The sequence below is a fragment of the Scylla paramamosain genome, chromosome 6 (assembly GCF_035594125.1).
Source record: "Scylla paramamosain isolate STU-SP2022 chromosome 6, ASM3559412v1, whole genome shotgun sequence".
Classification (NCBI taxonomy): domain Eukaryota; kingdom Metazoa; phylum Arthropoda; class Malacostraca; order Decapoda; family Portunidae; genus Scylla; species Scylla paramamosain.
In genome coordinates this window covers 10,252,565-10,269,324 of record NC_087156.1, presented here as the reverse complement: position 1 = coordinate 10,269,324, position 16,760 = coordinate 10,252,565, and the positions used below count along the sequence as shown (strand labels likewise).

Below are 16,760 nucleotides of genomic sequence, written 5' to 3'. Positions count from 1 at the left end.
GCATTTATCAAAATCAAAGTTATAAGCCACGTTTCACACCATTCAATGAGAGTGTATACATCATTTTGCAAAATTTGACGTTGGTTTGGTGTCAGTCTTGTTAGCAATTTTAGTATCTGTCAATTTTGACAGTTTACTTCTGATTCCTTCGTCTATGTCATTGATATATATTATGAAGAGGATCGGTCCTAAGATTGAACACTGAGGAACGCCACTACTTATATCAATCTAATTTGAAGAATTAACGTTTGTGGTGACCCCCATACCACAATATATATTGTACTGTCAAAAAAAAAAAAAAGACGAAAGAAAACAATATAAGGAAAAAGAAAGAAGTGAAGATAAAATAAGTCAGAAGAAAGAAGAAATGGAATGTTTATAGTGATAGATGTGTTGCTGATATCATGTGTGTTTTTCTCACTGAACATTAATGGCGCCGACTGAATATTTGTTGTCTTTGTGCATGTGATATTGTCTGTGTTTTGCACGATGATTGCGTTGATCAGTGAATATGTTGAAGAGATATAAGGTAACATCTAATAACTTTCAATGATTTAAAGATGAATGCGAGTGAGAAATTTTGAGTTGTAAGAAATGTAAATAATTAGTAGTTATTAATTAAAATATGAAAATGTTTGTGAGTTTTACAGTACCGTTTATGAACCAATTCCTTGCAATATCTCAGAACACGACACGTTAATTCAGTATGTCTGTCTGTCTGTCTGTCTCTCTGTCTGTCTGTCTATTTACCTAATCTATTTTCTACTTACTAAACTGTTTATCTACCCATCTATTTATTTTTATATCTAATTAAATACTTATTCATTTATTCATCTATCTATCAATCTATCTATCCATCCATCTGTCCATCTATATATCTTTTTATCAGCCAGTCGATCTATTTAACCATTTACCCATCCAGCCATCTATTTATAACTCTACCTGTTCAACCAGATATCTATTCACTAATCAATTCGTCAGACCAACAACACATTTCTCTATCTGCACCTGAACATACTCACCGATCCATCTCCCCGTTCACCGCCACTGTACCGAGATAATGCACCCTCAATACACTCCTATACTCGGCGGCGGCTAGGCAACGCTATTTCGACATGTTCCACTAAGCATCCCTCCAGTTCCTCCCAGAGCTCCCTGCTTATAAGGGGAGACAAGGCCCTGCTAATACTACGGGACGGGAGGAGGAGGGGGAGGAAGAGGAGGGGCGTCTGTTGCAAGCATTATGTCGGCAAAAGGAAGGATGGAACGTAAGTGAGAGAGGATGAAGGATAGTGGAGCGAGGGAAGAGAAGAAAGGAATTCCTGAAAATGGGAGAAGTTGAGAATGAGGTGTGATGTTGTTGTTGTTGTTGGTGGTGGTGGTTGTGGTGGTGAGGGACAGGAGATTAATTACGAATGATTAGTGGTGGCGGGGGTGAGGTATGGGACAGAATCATGGTGGAGTGGAGTGTAAGCCGTGGTGATGGTGATGGTGATGTTGTGGTGACGAGGATGAGCTTGTGCGTGAATGATTACTTAATAGTGATGACAGGTTAATAGAGCGTCAGTTTATATTAACAGCCACTGGACATGATACATTACGGACAGCTGGTGTGCAGTGGAGGGAGCGTGTTATTATCATAGTCTCCAGATCACTTATTAGAGTCTAGAATAGATCATAAGGGTAACAATTTGGTTACAGTTTACAATACCACTTAATTTCCGCATGATAAAGAGTGGATGGAAGAAAGAGTTAAATCAGGTTGGTTCATTTAGTTAGGAAGGTGTCTTGATACTCGTCTCTTATAGCAACTCAAGTCATACGGAGGTGAGTAAACATATATGATCAGTTCAAGTCATAACAAGTTTGGGAAGTTAGATAAAAATCAGGGAGAATTACGGAGTTTAACTGTGAAAGGGATCAAAGAGTGAAGAGGCCAGTCAACTCTCGCACTATTAAAGAGAAAACAAGGGCTGAAAGTAAGTGAAAAGCCTAGTTGTATCAGAGCGTGTGTTTCATGAGCAGGGCTGAACTGTAGCGTTTGGATTGCTTTGTATTCATGGTGAGGGGAATCACACCAGGGGCGGGATGTGATACGTTAATAGGAGTGTTTGTATGCATAATAAAGTGACACAATAATGGATATGGAACGTGCCACATTGATTGCTTTGCATTCATTTTAAAGGGAAATCATGCCACCAATGAAATGTAACACGTTATTTGGAATTTTTATCCATGAAAAGAACCGTAGTAAGGCAGTTCAAGGAAGCACTAAGTGGTAGTCAGATGACACTTGATCATAAAAGTAAATGAATACTTAACTCAACGCACAGAAAAAAAGACAAAAAGTACTGATATTTTAAAGATCACATGCTTCTCTCTGACGAGCATCACTCGCAAGACCTGCATTACATTCAGCCCCGAAGAGTTCTCAAGAGTCCTTTTAAATTATTTGACTCTTCCACATGAAACTATCACACCAGAGAAGTGGTTCTCAACTGGTGGTCCACAGTGACTCTTTAGGGTGGTCCACAGGATGTCTACTGTATTTGCTGATAAAAATGAAATGGAAAATTCAGTATGAACATTTTGATCAAAATAAATAACTGGCTATTCATTCTATTACATTTCTATTTAAGAGATTTATTGACAGTCTAAGTTGTAGCTGTTGGCTAATACTTCGAGTCACTTCTAAGTTTAATCTACAACGAATGTTCAAGATTCACGCCGCCATTCGGGACTAGGGCCTGACAACATACTCGTACTATACGCGTCAAGCTGACGAACCATCCTGTTGATTTCTGTCAGCTTCCACGCGGCTACACGAGTCGTCCAGTGCTGTGAACCACCGTGCCTGTGGCCAGTGGCCACCGAACTGCAGTGATGATTAGTTGTATTATTTGTCCAATCTCTTTTACAGGTATAGGCGTGTAATTTGATTTCTGGTCATTTATTATGGTGTGTGGTGTACTAAGTTAGTGTGTGCAGTTTTTTTTTTTTTATGTAGGAAGGACACTGGCCAAGGGCAACAAAAATACAATAAAAAAAAAGCAATAGTAAAAAATTGATGAATAAGTGTCTTGAACCCTCCCTCTTGAAGAAATTCAAGTCATAGGAAGGTGGAAATATAGAAGCAGGCAGGGAGTTTCAGAGTTTACCAGAGAAAGGAATGAATGACTGAAAATACTGGTTAACTCTTGCGTTAGAGAGGTGGACAGAATAGGAGTGAGAGAAAGAAGAAATTCTTGTGCAACGAGGGTGCGAGAGGAGGGAAGGCATACAGTTAGCAAGATCAGAAGAAGAGTTATCATGAAAATAGCGGTAGAAGACAGCTAGAGATGCAACATTACGGCGGAGAGAGAGGGGCTGAAGACAGTCAGTTAGAGGAGAGGAGTTGATGAGACGAAAAGCTTTTGATTCCACCCTGTCTAGAAGAGCAGTATGAGTGGAATCCCCCCAGACATGTAATGCATACTTCATACTTGGACGGATAAGGCCCTTGCACAGAGTTAGTAGCGGGGGGGGTGGTGAGAAAAACTGGCGGAGACGTCTCACAACGCCTAACTTCATAGAAGCTGTTTTAGCTAGAGATAAGATGTGAAGTTTTCAGTTTAGATAATAAGTAAAGGACAGACCGAGGATATTCAGTGTAGAAGAGGGGGACAGTCGAATGTCATTGAAGAAGACGGGATAGATATCTGGAAAGTTGACGACACAAGATGCTACATTACGGTCCAAACCAAAACTGAAAGGTTCCACATTTTTTTTTTTTTTTTTTTTTTTTTTTTTGTTAGTGGCCCGTGGCCTGAAAGGAGATGAAAACCACTGCACTAGAGGGTAATAACGGAATTAACAAAAGCGTCCACTTCAGACATCCCTTTGTCTGTGCATTTGGGTGCACAAATTACCTCAGAATGTTACGTCACAATGAATAAGACAAGTGAAGAAACTTTCTTTTTTTACGTTTGAATACCGTCTTTTCGGAAATATTGATTTTTTTTTATTTTGTGCAATAAGAAAAAAAAACGTCCAATTTTCAAAAGTGAAAAAATCTACATTTCACCCTAAAGAGGAGGAATAGAAAAATTATAAACACCACCACCACCACCACCACCACCACCACCACCACCACCTTCTCCTTCTCCTCTTGCTTTTTTGCATAGGAATAATAGAATTTCACTTCATTTTTTCCAATCAAAATGCAGCCAGTTTTTCCCACACTGCACGATGGTTTTCCCACGCCAGCACAAGCACAAGGGCGTGTCAGTTTGGCAGAAGTCATACACTGCTCCAGCTTACTTTACTAAATGGTACTTAACTTAAATTAATTCCAAAGCGATATGTAAAGACCTGTGGGAGTGTTTCTGTTTTGGTTATCCATTGTAATCACATGTAATCCTCATTTTCTTCGTCCGCATTCTCCTGTTATTGATCAACCTTGTGATTTTAAGTACTAGAGGTCAAAGTTGCAGGGGATAACCTGTGTATGCAGCCTCTAAAGGGAAGGTACACCAACCCAGTGACCGAAGCTGTGGCCTGATTGACTGCCGCCTCCCTGGAAAGCGCAACGCAAGGATGTTGCACCACCCCTCAACAACCAAACTGTGCCTTCACCTGCGCTACGCACACACCACATCACACAACTATCATGCATTTACACTCTCCCTCACAAACAAAAGTAGACAGACCACAGCTCTTTCCCTCGCTATTCTCTCCAAGTTCTATGTGGTTTTTCTATACCACGTGGTATCAATTCCTGTATCTTGTCAGCTTCTGCTGGAGGGATTGGTGGGGAGGAACCTTCTGTACTATCCTGTATCTCCCAATAATAGTTAATGTAGAATAATTATCCAAACAGCCTCGTCAATACCTCAAGGTTTTGTCTTCCGTTGTATTCCTTTGTATTCCTTTGTATTCTTTCCTCCTCCTCCTCCTCCTCCTCCTCCTCCTCCTCCTCCTCCTCCTCCTGCTGCTGCTGCTGCAGTAAGTGATGGCTCATGAATAACACGTGAATATGTTCTTAAACCATTCAGTGAAATCAAGATTCGAGCTAAGACAGAGAGAGAGAGAGAGAGAGAGAGAGAGAGAGAGAGAGAGAGAGAGAGAGAGAGAGAGAGAGAGAGAGAGAGAGAGAGAGAGAGAGAGAGAGAGAGAGAGAGAGAGAGAGAGAGAGAGAGCGTTCTAGGCCAGAGAGCCACATCAGTCACCTTCCCCCCACCCCCCCAACCCAGCAACACACTTTAAGCAACCATTCTGTAGACGCATCACGGGATCATTTTTAAGAGCAATACTGGATGACCATTAGGGGAGCCACACTCCACGGCCACACGCGGGTCTGTCAGGGGGAAAGGGGCGGGCAAGAGGGGCAGGCGGACCATACCAGCGTGTAGGGTCAAAACATATCACAGCAAAAAGGAGATAGAAGAAGTGAGGCTATGTTTTAATCCTATACATTATTGAAGGCAAAAAAAAAAAAAAAAAGGTCTATATGAATGAAAATATGGAAAAGAACTTAGATTTTTCCTCTCTACAGACAAATTAAAAGGAGACGGAGGAGGTGAGGATAAAGTTTATCCCTATTTATTGTTAAAAATTGTTCTCTGTGTGAGGATATGAAAAAGGAATATAACAACAGTATGATATTTTTTTCTTTTCCTTTCTGGACAAACTTGCTTGTAGCTAGAAACATATAATAACAAAAAGAAGGCAGACAAAAAAGAGACTAGTGTTTTTCAGAGAACATCGTTAAAAAAAAAAAGTTTTGTATAAAGCAAGATATGAAAAAGGCGTATAAAATGGTGTTTTTTTTTTTCGCCTAGGAACACACGTGGAACACATTTGTCAAGTTAAGTGAACATAGAGTGGAAAAGCTGAAAATAAACAACATAATGGAGGAACACTGAACCTTTCACGAGAATGGAACTGTTGATATTACTGGGATTTTTATTTATTTTCTGTAGTGTACACCATTATTCCAGACTACATCACCATATCTACATCATTCCGTTACAGCGTAAAGGGAGAGACTATAGTGGTGATGATGTCACTGTATTTATGCTCTACAAGCTGCATCACTTTAACAAACTTTAGGCGCTGTATCATTACAAACACAACTCATCACCCACAGCAGAGTACCACACTAACATCCGACATTACCTCACCCTCCTGAGCCAATAACCTGCAGGGAGTGCCACAGCCCCGCCAGGCTACATAGAATACAAGCAATCACCCTGAGAGCGCACCCCGTCACGTGGCTCACTCTAATAGAGTGAGCCACAGTGTATTGAAGCTGCCTTTGAGCGTCACATAATCCTGCACGCCATCCAGACCACGCTACGCTACGCCTCCTCCTCCTCCTCCTCCTCCTCCTCCTCCTCCTCCTCCTCCTCCTCCTCCTCCTCCTCCTCCTGCTGCTCCTACTCCTCCTCCTCCTTGTCCCCACCCGACCAGTTGCCTTCCTCTTTTACATACAAACTGCACGCCTCACGCGGGGCATGCAAACACTAGCCCGTCGCCGTACATTTGGCCGTTTGCTATGCTCTCGACAACCACATTGCTACACGTCACTGATAGAGAGAGAGAGAGAGAGAGAGAGAGAGAGAGAGAGAGAGAGAGAGAGAGAGAGAGAGAGAGAGAGAGAGAGAGAGAGAGAGAGAGAGAGAGAGAGAGAGAGAGAGAGAGAGAGAGCCTCCAGCGTAAGACTGTATAATTATCAGGCAGGAAGCGCGGCAGTAAACACGTGAAGTCTATGGAGAAGGCAGGGCGTGTTTCACTTGCTGGTCTTGCCTCTCACTTTTTTAATATACGTTTTTTTTTTCTTTTCTTTTTTTTTCCTTGCGTGGATTGACAAGGTGTGGAATAATAGTAAGAAAATATAAATAGTAGAAAAACTGAATTGGTGTCACTCCAGCTGATAATCCTGCTCTTTACTACTACTACTACTACTACTGCTACTACTACTACTGTTATTAACATTCACCTATTACAACTCAGGAAAGCTTTATTTTCCTCCAACCCTTTATACTTCTTAAAAACATGGAACTGCATTTGGAAATAAAAATTTCAAATAGCCGAACACAAAAATCAATTAGATGCAAAAGATATTGGACGGCTCAACTTGAAACACTGCAGTAAACAATGCAACACATGTTTAATCTAGAGTCAGTATAAAATGGTATTCTAACATTTGCATATAGCCACTACTTATACTCACACTGTAATAGGCACTACTTTGCATGAAGAAAAGAATATATATAAGAGTAGAATTAGAAGGAAATTAGAGACGCGTTAGAGAATCTAACGCTAGTATTAGAAGAATTGTGCAAGAGGTGAACAGGACGTTGAATTGATAACAGCCAAGCTTAACTATAAACAGCCGGTTTGTTTTATGCCCATTCAGCTTGTTAAAGGCTTACCTCCCATTGGGTGGAGATTAAAACGTCATTCATTTTGCTTGATATTATTGGCTATGGAAATCTATGACGTATGCCTCGACACCTCTCGGACAATCCTCAAGTCACTTTTAGCAGTAGTAGCAGCCAGTCACCAAGATAGTACAGACGCACAACCCGTGTCGCTCTGACTTGAGTTACTCAAAGACTTAGACTCTGATCAAGACGCAAGAGTCTTAATAACTTTGCTTATAATCTTAGTCGTGTGATTGAGTAGTAAAGAAGTGCACTGTTGTTGAGCTGTAAGACAATTTATATTTTCTAAATAAACTGCAACACGCCAGACTAACTTTGATAACCCACTTGCACAAGGATGTTGTGAGTGATGATTATCGAGAAAGAAAATCGTCGTCTCCGATACCAAACTACGCCCACCGACACATAGTCGCCACAGAGGCTAGAGACAGTGTGCACACATACATGACAACACAGTGGTGGCAACACAACACTCTCATATCTTCTTGGCGAATAGCAAACAGAGGAACAAAGAAATGTCTTTTCAGTTGCCGCTTCCATACATAGACAAAAAAAAGAGAGAGAAAAAAAGTCAATAATAAAAAATCTAAATATGTTTCTGGAAGTGCCTCAATACTCTTAAAACAACTAGTCACAGGAAGGGGAAAAAACAGAAACAGGCAGAGATTTCCAGAGTTTACCAATGAAGGGGATGAAAGAATGAATATATTGCTTAACTCCTGGACTACTGAAAGGGAACAGAATAAAGTGAAAGTCTTGTGTAGCGTCAGCGTGGGGAAGGAGAGACGCATGCTGATGGCAAATTCAGAAGAGCAGTAACCATAGAAATAACAACACAAGACAGACTTGCCCCATTTTTTTCCATCTTCATATACTTGTGTGCATTTTTTGTAGCATATCAGTGTATTTGCTATGGTAAGCTCAGTAGGTATGAAATGTTCTCTAGGGTATGCATTAATTCATCCATTTATTTATTTATTTATTTATTCACTTATTTATTATCTATTTATTTCATATTCTACTTTTTATTTCCACATCGTATTGAGAGGCACTTTTGTGACTCACTGTTTCCTTTACATTGAGAAATTACTTGTTTATTACAGTACAGCATAAAGCAAGTGTCTGCAGTGAGTCAGACACTTTGTCAAGCAGCCTTACCTTACATGCACATGGAATAACATAGGCAAGCATGACAGGCGTCACTTAAATGTAAACCTAAAAATGGAAGGACGTACACTGCGCTACAAAAACAGCTCCGTCCCCGTCACTCACCGGTAAATTGTGAGTGTGTCAGGAGGAGCAGCAAAAAGCCAGTCCTCGTCGTCTGGCCGCGAGGAAGGAAAAAGGTCCCGCCGCTGCTGCATCCGACAAGACAAACACAAAATCAGAGGACTGTTAAATCCTCAAGACAAAAAGAAAAAAAAAAGTGTCTGAGTCTGATGGTGTCAACCAAGACTGGCTATCCCGTATATGAAGTGAGTTATGGCAAATAATTCGCGCATTTTACGCCCTCCAACTCGTTCTGTAGTGATGAGGCGATAGTTGAGCGAGTTGCCAGGCAAAAACCTTCGCCCACCTCTCGATAAATCAAAATATGCAAAAGACAGCAAAAAAGGTGAGTCTGACGAAGATACGCCTTCAAAAGTTGCTAACCAAGAAGTGTTTCGGAAACTGAAATCGAAATTTTTTTATGCGATAGACACCAAAAGGTGATCCTGGGCAAATCATCGTTGTACCCTCCAGGGCCAGGTGGGAGCGGTGGGGTGTACAGATGTGCAGTAGTAACAAAAATAGAGCCCCCTCGCTCCGCCAGGGGAATAATCCCTCCAAAGATATTCAATACGTTACTAAATGATAAAGAAATTCATAAATTTTCTTTCATTTGCTGACAAGGAAAATTAAAAACGTGATGAAACTAATATTTTCAGAAATCTACAACGACGAGCCTCTAAAAAAAGGGAGACAAATAGTGTGGGCCGGCTCTAGTCATCAAGGCCCACGTCACCTTGACTTTTCAAGGTGACAATCAACACACACACAGACAAATAACAACACTTCACAGAACAATACAAGCTTTCCTCTCTTTGATTTTACTTGAATAAAGCTGCAACAAAGGTTATGACGCTAAAAATTTACCTTAGGTTAGGTCGCAAATATTCATGGTAGTAACGCTTCCCGGGATATCAGAGTTAAAAATAATATCAATACCAATTGAAAAAAGAAAACGTAAATATGTTTTCTCCATAGAATGAAAGATTACTTTATTTCATTTTATTTTTATTCATTTATTTATTTATCTTTTTTTTTATGTGGAAATCAAATCCACACTAAATGAAATGTGTTACATTAATATTTTCCAAGGACACTTTATCATAACATGCAAAATATTATTAATCTACATAACGGTAAAACACAGTAAACGATAAATAAACGAATAAATTAGAATATCTGATATCTGTTACCTAATAAAGTCTCAGGTGAATATTCCTGTTATGCTGGAAAGTTTTTTGTAATTGCATCTTTCCATTTTTTCACTCGTATATTCGTACATACAAAAGATAAATACGAAAAAAAAAAAATTGAACTCCAAAATGATAGCTAAATATTAGGTTTCAACTGAATCTCCAAGCAAATATTTGCACCATAAAGATGACACTATTATAGAAAATATATGATTTCGTATCCTTCTTTTCTCTATGCATACACTAAAATAAGCACACAAAGACTGGAATACATGTTACAATGAACATAATAGACTAAATTTACATTCTTCTTTCATATATATACCCTGGGAAGGCAGAAAAATGGGACACAAAAACAAAGCTCTGGAAAAAAGTTTTAAACTATTCCTTCAATGGATAATACTACTGACACGATACCATGGAAGCACATCCTTTCTTTCCTTCATAGATTCGTGGGAAGCAGACAGGAGAAAGGCTGGCAACAGACAGGTTTCGGTTGACATGAAAAAAAAAAAAGTTTAACATCGAGTTCCAAAACAGAGTGCACATGATGTAATGAAGCAGGTACTCACTTTCCTCCTGCACGTGTTGGCAGTGTTCAACGCGGCACCACCTGCCATCCTTTCCTGAAAATATCAAAATATCCACATAAGAAAGTGATGCAGCTTGACTATTCTAAAAAGAGAAGCATCATAAACAGAACTACCACAAATCATTTACTGCATGAGTTACAACATACACATGAACAAAAAACGAAAGAATAAATACTGAAGAAAAACACGAAATGTCATAAATAAAACGTGTCAAATTCATCCAAGCAAGAACACATGGATACATGAAAAACAACACTGAAAACAGAACACACTTGAAACTCTAAGAATGTTAAATATGCACAACAGCTGCAACAAAATAAAACCTAAAAAAACAACAGCAAGGATATGCTTAGAAAATAATAAGTACCACTTCAGTCTAGCCATAAAAAGTATTCACGGCACAAAACATGAAAGTCCCTTTTGAGTATCTCCACCAAGGTGGCCTGACTCATCTATTCTTCTTTCTTTATTGTTGCTTAGCAATACAACACATCCACCTTCCTCCGTTTGTGTTTCTGATAACAACAACAACAACAACAACAACAACAACAACAACTGTCTGACCACTCCTAGTTATATACCTGCCTTTTCGTGTGGTTACTGCGAAGACACAGGATGTTCCCTATAACCTCTTACACAACAAAACAACAACAACAACAAAGGCTTAAGAGACCACAAAGATATCGTAGTTGCTGTTGGTTCTGGATGTCACCGCTTCTTGGTAAGGATTTCAACAAAAGCAAACACCTGTGAGATCCACCCTACTTCATGCTTGTGCTGCTAACTCGTCTGGATGAAGCAATACATTTAGTGTGATACCTTTCACTGGACCTGCCTAGTATAGTTGTGTCTACATATTTCAGAGATCCCGCGGTCATCTGAATACAAAAGCCTCACTGCAAAGCCAAGGTAGTGTTTCGCTGGCAATAACATTCCTATATACGCATTACCAAACGCATCCTATTTTTTTTAGTCTTGTCGCTTACCAAACCAGTGTCAGACGCTCTTTTGATAAGGTCCCGCAGGAGGCCGTCTTTCCTGCCTCGGTAAGACTCACACGATTTACCCATATTTTCCCTGAAACATAATGTAATGAAGCTCTAGATGTTCGGCTGGAGATAACGGCACAAAAATGAGACACAAAAAAAAAATCTTTAGAAAAATGTTTCAACTAATCCTTCAATGGATAATACTACTTACACGATACCATGGAAGCACATCCTTTGTTTCCTTCATAGATTCGTGGGAAGCAAAGAGGAGAAAGGCAGGCAACAGTGACAGGTTTCGGTTGACATGGAAAAAAAAAAAGTTTAACAGCGAGTTCCAAAACAGAGTGAACATGATGTAATGAAGCAGGTACTCACTTTCCTCCTGCACGTGTTGGGAGTGTTCACCGCGGCACCACCTGCCATCCTTTCCTGAAAATATCAAAACATCCACATAAAAAAGTGATGCAGCTTGACTATTGTAAACAGAGCCACCAGATACCCTCTACTGCACGAGTTACAACATACACATGAACAAAAAAGGAAAGAATAAATATTAAAAAAAAAAAACGAAGTCATAAATAAAACGTGTCAAATTCCTCCAAGCAGGAACACATGGATACATGAAAAACAACACTGAAAACAGAACACACCTGAAACGCTGAGAATGTTAAATATGCACAACAGCTGCAACAAAATAAAACGAACAAGCACAATTACATATATAACAAGATCAAATAAGAAAATAAAATAATAATAAGTGAAAAGCTTCCCAACATTCAGCGGTACAAACCTAAAAACAACAGCAAGGATATACTTAGAAAATAATAAGTACCACTTCAGTCTAGCCATAAAAAGTATTCACGGCACAAAACATGAAAGTCCCTTTGAGTATCTCCGCCAAGGTGGCCTGACTCATCTGTTCTTCTTTCTTTATTGTTGCTCAGTAATACAACACATCCACCTTCCTCCATTTGTGGTTCTGATAACAACAACAACAACAACAACAACTCTGATTACTCCTAGTTAGATATCTGCCTTTTCGTGTGGTTACTGCGAGGACACAGGATGTTCCCTATAACGTCGTCTTACACAACAAAACAACAACAACAACAAAGGCTCCACAGACCACAAAGATATCGTAGTTGCTGTTGGTTCTGGATGTCACCGCTTCTTGGTAAGGATCTCAACAAAAGCAAACACCTGTGAGATCCACCCTACTTCTCGCTTGTGCTGCTAACTCTTCTGGATGAAGCAATACATTTAGTGTGATACCTTTCACTGGACCTGCCTAGTATAGTTGTGTCTACATATTTCAGAGATCCCGCGGTCATCTGAATACAAAAGCCTCACTGCAAAGCCAAGGTAGTGTTTCGCAGGCAATAATATTCCAATATACACATTACCAAAGGCATCCTATTTTATTAGTCCCGCTGCTTGCCAAACCAGTGCCAGACGCTCTTTTAATAAGGTCCCGCAGGAAGCAGTCTTTCCTACCACGGCAAGACTCACACGATTTACTCATATTTTCCCTGAAACACAGTGATGAAGCTCCAGATGTTAGTGTTTTCTACGATGCCTTTGCTATTTCGACACTATACATACATATAGAAAAAAATCAAACTGAGTGGTGGCTCCCGCGGCCCGCCAACCTACGCGGGTATTGTTTCCCTATGCGCTCATAGCAGAACAACCCAACAAGGCAAGTCTTACACCCGAAAGTCTCCCACCCATAAAGCTTCCCATCAGCCCCCCACTGCTCCTAAACCACGAGGTCCTTCTCATCTCACACCTGCCAGGGCAATGACAAGAAAACATGAGGCAGGCTGGAACAAAGAGGAGGATGCATTCAGCCCCGGTCTGCACGATACAACCCTGAGGAGAACGCTGGATGGCAGACACTATACAGCTTATAATCAAGCCCACGCCTACACCTCAGGAGTGGGCAGATGGAACACAAGCCACCTAGTGCAGAAACACCGGTGTTTGAAACGCAGAAAACGTACAGTGATAACTAGCATGGTTACAGAAGGGAAAGAAATAAATATGCTAGTGAGAGAGAGAAAAAAAATCAGGGTGTTACAATTGCGGCGAATTCAATCATGTTCAAAGAAATTGTAGATTTGACCACAAACTCTTATGTGGCAACTGTCAACGTTTAGGTCATAAGAGCCGCTTACGTCAACAGTATAGGGCATAGGATGATGGCGAGGAAGCATCTGCCGTTGTTGAAATAAAGGAGTTAAAAAAGGATTCGCTAACTGTCAAACACATTAATGCACAATCACTGTTATCGAGTTTGGACGAGGTAAAGTTATTGATAATAGATAGAAATATCGATGTTTTATGTATGAGTGAAACATGACTTCAAGCAAACACCCCAGATGGTTACGTAGAAATTCTTAATTGTGATTGATTTTTAGATGTGACAATGGTCGAGGAGCCGGGGTATGCATGTATGTCCATAGTACCCTCAATCCCTCTGTCATTAACCTAGATGTGCCAAGACCGACAGGCGTGGAGGATGTATGGGTAAAGATACAGTGCAGGAAGTTGCCGGCCATCATCATTGGTTGTGTATATCGACACCCTAAGGCTTTAGCCACATCATTTGACTACATTCAAGATGTTTTTAGGATGGTAGGTCTGCGTGATAAAAGGATCTTTATCCTAGGTGATTCTAATGATGATATGATGACAACGGGTAATAAAATCAGTAAGATAATAAAAAACAAGTTGACAAAAAACTGCCAAGAAAATTGCAAAAAAATAAACAAATAATAATAATAAAACTAGGGCGCATCATTATCACAACCGTCTCAAAGGCAGTAAAGGGAACACTTCGGCCACATGGAACGTCATTAATGAAATTATCCCTAGTCAGAAAAATAAACACACTATCTATATTTTTTTTATAATCTAAGTGATAAAGCCGAAGAGTTCAATAATTTCTTTCCTAGTGTTGGAGAATTCACTTTTAAACGCTCACAGAAGGTAAATCTGTCGTCCATCTCCCTCAATCTAATATTAATATTATCTCTGCTTTTAGGCCTGAACCCGTAGATACTAACACCGATATATTAACAGTTAAAGATCTTAATGCAACCAGCTCTGTCGGCTCTGATGGCATAGGGTTACGGTTTCTCCGGGAAGCGTGGTGGTAGTTAAGTGAGGCTGAAGAGGAGGAGCACAAGTCATGCTGCGATTGATGGATGATGGCAATCAAGGGTCGCAAGAGAGGAGGCGGGACGCAAGGCGCCTTCAGGCCAGTCACTGCTGGTGTCCCTCGCCTCCCCTTCCTGCCTCGCTGCGAGGTGAAGGGGCCACTACCACCGCTGGCTCAACACTTACACTACCTTTGCGTCTCAACGCTGAAATGCTTTAATGAATGGGAATGAACGGGAAATTAATGGTCACTTAGAATTGCTTAGAACAAGTACATGTTACTTTTTTAAATCAATCTGTCTGTCTGCGTCTGTCTGTTTATCTCTGCCTCACGTGTTCACTATAATGTTCTGTAAGAATGAGCATCCCAATCTCTGCTGCTTTGTTGCATTGCATCTATTTGTATTAATGGTGTGTGTGTGTGTGTGTGTGTGTGTGTGTGTGTGTGTGTGTGTGTGTGTGTGTGTGTGTGTGTGTGTGTGTGTGTGTGTGTCTGGTGTAACATTACGAGTGGAACAATATTTACGAGTATGGGTCAGTAGGTCTGTCTTCTGGTATATTTAGTAGTTTTAGGAAATCAATGACAACTACGTATTGTGCCTGAAAAATGGCATACCGTAAATACGAGGCAATGAGAGAAAAAATATAGTTAGGTCACTATGTATGCATTTTCTTTCCTTACAGTAATTGTTATCACGAAAGAATATACGAGTAACGGAAGAGGCATACGTTTATATTATGCAAACATTATGCTGCATTAATATCCCACTGACTAATTCAGTTGGACTTTTGGTTAAGTACTCGCTGCAGGGCACGGTAAACTATTTATTAAAGTGCTTTACAAAAAAAAAAAAATTGTGCAAATATATTCTTTAGAATGAAATATACCAGTTTCTGCCGCTATTTAAAACTACTTTGTCCATGTCTGTGTCTGCCCGCACATCCATCTGTCCCTCTGTCTATTTGTCTGTTTCTCTGTCTGCTTGCTTGCCTTCTATTTTTGCCTGCCTGCCTGTCTGCCTGCTTCTTTGCCTGCCTATCCTCTTCAAGTCAGGCTGACTATTTCCCTGTCACCCTGTCTGTCTGCCTGCTTTCTTTCTTTCTTTTTTGTATGTCCATCCACCTCTTTCCCCGCCCGTTAGTCTGTCTGCCTCCTTCCTTGCTTGCTTGCTTGCTTGCTTGCTTGCCTCCCTGCTTGTTTGTTTGACCGTCTGCCTTCCTGCCTACCTGCGAATTACCAAGGTACTTGAAGGCTTGTCTGTAAGTGGTATCAGTGTGAACAGGTTACATCACGCTCCTATACAATCATGATTTACGCAGCACACCCTCCATAGGTCGCACTGAAATATTATTTATCACCGTACAACTACAATACCTAATTCCCGGGAGCAGACTCATGCAGGATATAAAAAGATGAAAGACAAGATAGCACAGAAGTCTCCTCCCCATCCACGCTCCCATCGATCCTAGAGAAGCTGGCAGGAAAAGGGAAATAACATTTCCATAAAAAAAAAAAAAAAAAAAAACGTAATTTGAGAGGAAAGTAATTAAGAGATGATTTCTACTTCTATCACATCTAGTCTACATACGGTCCTATTTTTATTATTGATATCAGATAAGACGTTTCCTCTTCCTTAAATATGACTGAGTGGGATACATGTTTACTAGGTGACTATGGTGATGGGTTAGTTGCCCGGCAAGGACTCCATTCCTTATACCATTATTGTGACGGGGTCAGCAGCAAGTCGCCGAGGAACCTAGCCATCACCAAGGTCTCTTTAATGTGATTCATTTTCTTTGTTGTGAATTAGTTGCTTTTCTTCCTCAGTCACATATACCCTCATCAGATGACAGATGTAATCGCACCGAAAGACTAAATATCCGCGGTAAGATTTTTATAAGGAGGTGAACAGTGACAACCGGGGATTTGATATTAGATATTTATCAAGGCGATTTTTAAATGTTTCTATTGTATTTGACCTGACTACGTTGGAGGGCAATTCTTTCCAAATATTCACCATAAATAAATAAATAAATAAATAAATATATAAATAAATAAATAAATAAATAAATAGATAAATATATATATATATATATATATATATATATATATATATATATATATAT

General features: G+C 40.0%; 1 protein-coding gene across 9 annotated transcripts in view; it reads right to left on the bottom strand.

Annotated features, from left to right (window-relative positions):
* The window catches only part of LOC135101297 (circumsporozoite protein-like), a 189,251-nt gene that overhangs the window by 30,578 nt on the left and 141,913 nt on the right, over positions 1-16,760 (bottom strand). For 7 of the 9 annotated variants that reach the window (XM_064005042.1, XM_064005038.1, XM_064005035.1 and 4 more), the window contains 2 exons: positions 11,847-11,900; positions 10,462-10,515 (listed from right to left, as the gene is read on the bottom strand). The exons of 1 other annotated variant lie outside the window; for it this stretch is intronic. In XM_064005042.1, coding sequence (XP_063861112.1) covers positions 10,462-10,515; positions 11,847-11,900 — 108 coding nt within the window. The remainder of the gene's footprint in view (positions 1-10,461; positions 10,516-11,846; positions 11,901-16,760) is intronic. One more of the 9 variants, XM_064005036.1, reaches the window with a different exon arrangement.